Genomic DNA, 4,383 nt, shown 5'->3' on the forward strand with positions numbered 1-4,383 from the left:
TCACACAGAATTTAGCCTCTAATCGGCCAGACTTATTTAAACGGCGCAGAGTTAAATCTTCCATTTTTAACATCCACTCTGGTGTTTGCTGGAAGTTTGCCACCCCTTTTCGGCTCGAGCTGAAGGTTACCAGGATTTATCATTGTTTCCCCAGTATGTTTAACCCTCATGGGTTCTTCTTCTTTTATTTAAGATACTTAACAAAAAATTCTTGTAAGTGCTTTGGCCATTTTGTTTCAGAAATTTGTTTTACCTCGTCCAGTTTTGAAAGCCAGAAATATTTCTGAAATGGGGAAAAGGGAGTGTTGGACACAGAAAGCAGCTGTGTACCAGAAACTAATAAGTATCATGCAAAAACATCACAGTTTATAGATGCCCTTTTAAGAGTGGAAATATCCATGTTTAATTGCCTTAAAAATGTGAGGTGGAAAACCACAATTATACATTATGTTAACAAACCTGTACAGATAATTTCTGAACAATACAAAACAAGTGCTGAAATTTTTCTTGATGATTGAAGTAATTGTTTCAAAATTATGACACCACCTAGCCAAATACCATGTTACCCCACCTCCAAATACTTGAAGAGGAATAGTTACCAAGTGAATGCAATTGGAGTCGTCCTTATTAAAAAGAAAATTGCATAGCTTGTTATATTGTTGCACATCCTCAAATACACCTTCCAGTATTGTCAGCTTAGTGTCATTTTAGATACTTTAAATTTTCAAATTTCCAGAGATACATAATATATAGTCCCTCATAATTATAAACACATCATTTTATTCATCTGATTTTAATAACATGCAATTTTATCATTACTGTACAACTGAAATAGACATTGGTTATGCCGTGTGCATGTCTTTATTCAACAGTATATTCTTAGACACCTTGCTCAAACAAAGTAAGTGAATTTTAAAGAAAATAAAACAAGAAAAAAAATTCCTTCCAGTAGAAACAGAATCACAGTGCTTTACAGACAAAAGGAAAGGAAAAGAAGTTCTCATAGGAAAAGAGATTTATTCTTACATAGAAAATTCTCACAATAGTTGAAACACACTTCAGAAACTAGTAAACACCTTAGATAGAGTTGTGCCAATTACTCAGCCCACCAGCATCTGCTTTGTCTTAATTAGACGGGGGAGGTGAATGACCACTGTTTATTTTCATTTTCCTCATTAATTATGAAAAACTGCATTTAATTCATCTTGCATGGTGAGAGATTGGCTGCGCAGATGTAAGTCGTAAGGGAAGTGGCTGTCGGTGGGCAACCTGAACATGGCACCCTGCCCGAGGGGACCCCTGGGCGGCACTGCACAGTAATGCATGCCGTAATTGTAATTTTTGCCGTAGTCCAAGGTTTCTTCTTGCTTCAGGGAAAATATCCCATTATAGTTAATTGGGGGAGGACTTAAGGGACCTTCAAACTGAGGGCTGGCACACTCTGGCGAAGTGCTTTCATAGAAGGATTCATATGCACTGCAATAATTGTAGGGTTTCATGGACTTAGAATTATCAAGAGTTCCATGCCCTGGGGGAGTGGTGAGCTCAGGACTGTGGTAGGGTGGGTAGAAAGTAGAGTAGGGTGACCTTGTGTGGTGTGCAGCCTCCCCACCCTGACCCATGAGGAAACTCCTGGCGTTGAGCTGCAAGCAGCCTGCCACCAAGTTTGTCGTTGGCTGGGAAAGACCTTTGCATAAGTTTTGGACGAATGTGAGCAGATCAGGTCTCTTGCCAATTCTCAGAATTTCAGAAAGTGCCCAGATGTAGTTTTTGGCCAGTCGTAAAGTTTCTATTTTGGACAGTTTTTGGGTTTTAGAATAACAGGGGACCACTTTTCTTAAATTGTCCAGAGCATCGTTGAGGCCATGCATCCTGTTCCTCTCTCTCGCATTAGCTTCCTGTCTCCTGAACTTGACCCTCTCCAGTCGGAGCTTAGTTGTCTTTTTTTTCCTAAGACCCCTCCTTCTGGGCAGTCCATTTTCATCTTCCTCTTCCCTGTCTTCCTCCTCCTCTTCTTTCTCAGTTTCTTCTCCAGGGGCCCTTTTAATGCTCTTTCCTCGAAGGACAATCTGTTTGGAAAAGCTTTCTGGTTTCTTAATTTGCTTCTGGTCCTCGCATTCTCTAGAAAACTTTCTGCACATCTGGGTTTCTGGCATTACAACAGACTCATCAAACGGTAGTGTTAACATGGTTCTTTAATCTTAAATTACCTGAAAAAATGCCAGCACAATATTTAAAGTGTTTTTATTTTTAAAGTTTATATACTTAAAACATATTTAATGACTTAACCATAAGAACACAAACACACATTTTAAAAAAAAACTGATCTGGGACTGTGTTTTTTATATTAAATATAATTTTTAAGTTTATGCAGAGCAGTAGTTATAAAAACACATTGACACATACAAGAGGATTAATTTGTACATAAAATTAGCAAAAGAAAATAAAACACGAGGCACTTTTTGTAAATATCACCACCATCTCTATTTCCCTTTGATTTTTAAACTTGTCTTTAATACACAAAAATGACTGTGGATTTCAAGCAAATGCAAAACATGATATAGCAATGCAGTATTTCATTAATTTCAATTCCCCTGAGTACAAAAGGAGAAGAGAAACCAATTTTTAAAATGAAAAGTGCTCTCTCTCCATTAGCTGACAAATTTGGTTTTGTTTTTTAGGAGAAAAAGCCTTAACTTTATTTGTTGTATTATCTGACTGTCGATTTTAGCAAGTGACTATTGGAATATACAAATTTAAAGAAAGATTAATCAGAGCCAATTTTAAAACTGAGTTATTTTTGACCAGTAAAGAATTATGGAAAAGAACACTGTTTCCCCAGCTTTCACAAAAAAAAAGGGGAGGGGGGAGGATAGAATTAGGCTAATTTGGAATAAGCTCTATAAGTAAAAAACAATAAAGATTATAGACAGTTCTTTTTAAGCAAACAAAATATTGAGGCAGCTTTTATAGTTAACAATTTTACAAATGCAATTGTCTGTTTACTGTTGTTAAATCATCCTGGATAAAAACCACTCTCGTAGTGTTTTTTTGTTCTATAAGCCACAGAAGTCTCCCTCTAGCTAATATCTGACAGGAACGGTCCAAGGATTCTGACTGCAATTGTGCACGTGTGTTCAGAATCCCGAATGAAGGGGAAAATAATTTGTGTTTCAAATGCAATTTTGGCTTTCATTTGGTGAAGCTGCAAGTATTTTCATTTAAAGTCTTCAAACAAATAGGCACGTTAAAACAGAGACTTTTCAATTTAACAATCTCCAACAACCCCCTCAACAAACACACATACACACACACACAAACTCTCAGTAATGTCCACATACTTGCAGTGTTACATAATAGCAGTGAAAGTATGCGATAATTACATCATAAGAATGAAATATGATAAGAACTTATAGATGGCAAAGAGCACATAACTACTATAAGACAGTGACACTGTATCTTTAAATACTTGCATGCAAAGCCAGCATCAATTGAAGTATATCTTTATTTATATTACCTTAGGTTTTAATTTCATTCAATAATCAGTTTTCATTTTGGATCTTCCAAATCTTTTCAGGCTGAGTGTCGCATCGTCTCCTGGAGTCTCTAGATCTGTGTATATCTGCACTATCTCATTGATCTCTAAAAAGTGACATTGATGCCAACTGCCAGAGCTGGTACCCATGCCATCTGCTAGTGACGTCACAGGGCAGAAAGAACCATGTGATCCTCTCTCTTGGGACCTTCATTCTGCACTGATCATCTGGCATCCCTGTAAGTGGGTACCAGCATTCATGCATCAACACAGAAGGTTAGACTGATAGGAAAAAAATCTGCACCAGCGTTTCACATAGAGTAGGTGCGTTTCTCCTTGAGCTGCTTCGGCTTCACAGGCAATCTGTAGAAATAGCTGTGTTAGTGTTCAGTTTCGCCCTGCCAACGTTGCAACTATTAGGGAGTCGTTAATATTCTGTTCATTTACAAGGTGGGCTTTTGTGTGAGTGAGAAAGGTTTTTGTTTTCTTGTTGTTGATGTTTCGTAAAGATCACCATCCCGTGTGTGCACCTGGATACCCAGGGACAGAAAGCCGTGAAAAGGAGCTAAAATCAGGAAAATGATCTTGAGACGCTTAACCAAACTGAGATTTGTGTAAGCTAACAGGGATCAACAAAGGTCTCCTTATTTCCTTGTTTTGTTTCATGGCATGTAACTTATGGGTGTGTGTCTGTGTGTTCTCTTATTAACATGTAAGACTTCTGCGCTGCTTAGGAATTTGGAATAAAAGAACAGTTTCTCCATCTGGGTTTGTGAAAGACATCCTCAGATGTCCTCCTTTCTACACTTGCTGGTATCTTTCAACAACTTTTCGGAGAGATTCTTTAT

General features: G+C 37.6%; 1 protein-coding gene across 1 annotated transcript; it reads right to left on the minus strand.

Annotated features, from left to right (window-relative positions):
• Positions 1–379: 379 nt before the first annotated feature.
• On the minus strand, positions 380–3,849 carry NEUROD6 (neuronal differentiation 6). The gene is made up of 2 exons (XM_004676837.1): positions 3,518–3,849; positions 380–2,210 (listed from the first exon to the last, which is right to left on the minus strand). The coding sequence occupies exon 2, from the start codon at positions 2,187–2,189 to the stop codon at positions 1,176–1,178; it is 1,014 nt and encodes a 337-aa protein (XP_004676894.1). The 5' UTR covers positions 2,190–2,210; positions 3,518–3,849; the 3' UTR covers positions 380–1,175.
• Between the last annotated feature and the right edge of the window lie 534 nt (positions 3,850–4,383).

Source organism: Condylura cristata, unplaced genomic scaffold, assembly GCF_000260355.1.
Source record: "Condylura cristata isolate star-nosed mole 26May11 unplaced genomic scaffold, ConCri1.0 scaffold00005, whole genome shotgun sequence".
In the NCBI taxonomy this organism is placed as follows: Eukaryota; Metazoa; Chordata; class Mammalia; order Eulipotyphla; family Talpidae; genus Condylura; species Condylura cristata.

Excerpts from the sequence above, each read along its gene's own strand:
- NEUROD6 (XM_004676837.1), bottom strand. The coding sequence starts at position 2,189 with ATGTTAACACTACCGTTTGATGAGTCTGTTGTAATGCCAGAAACCCAG.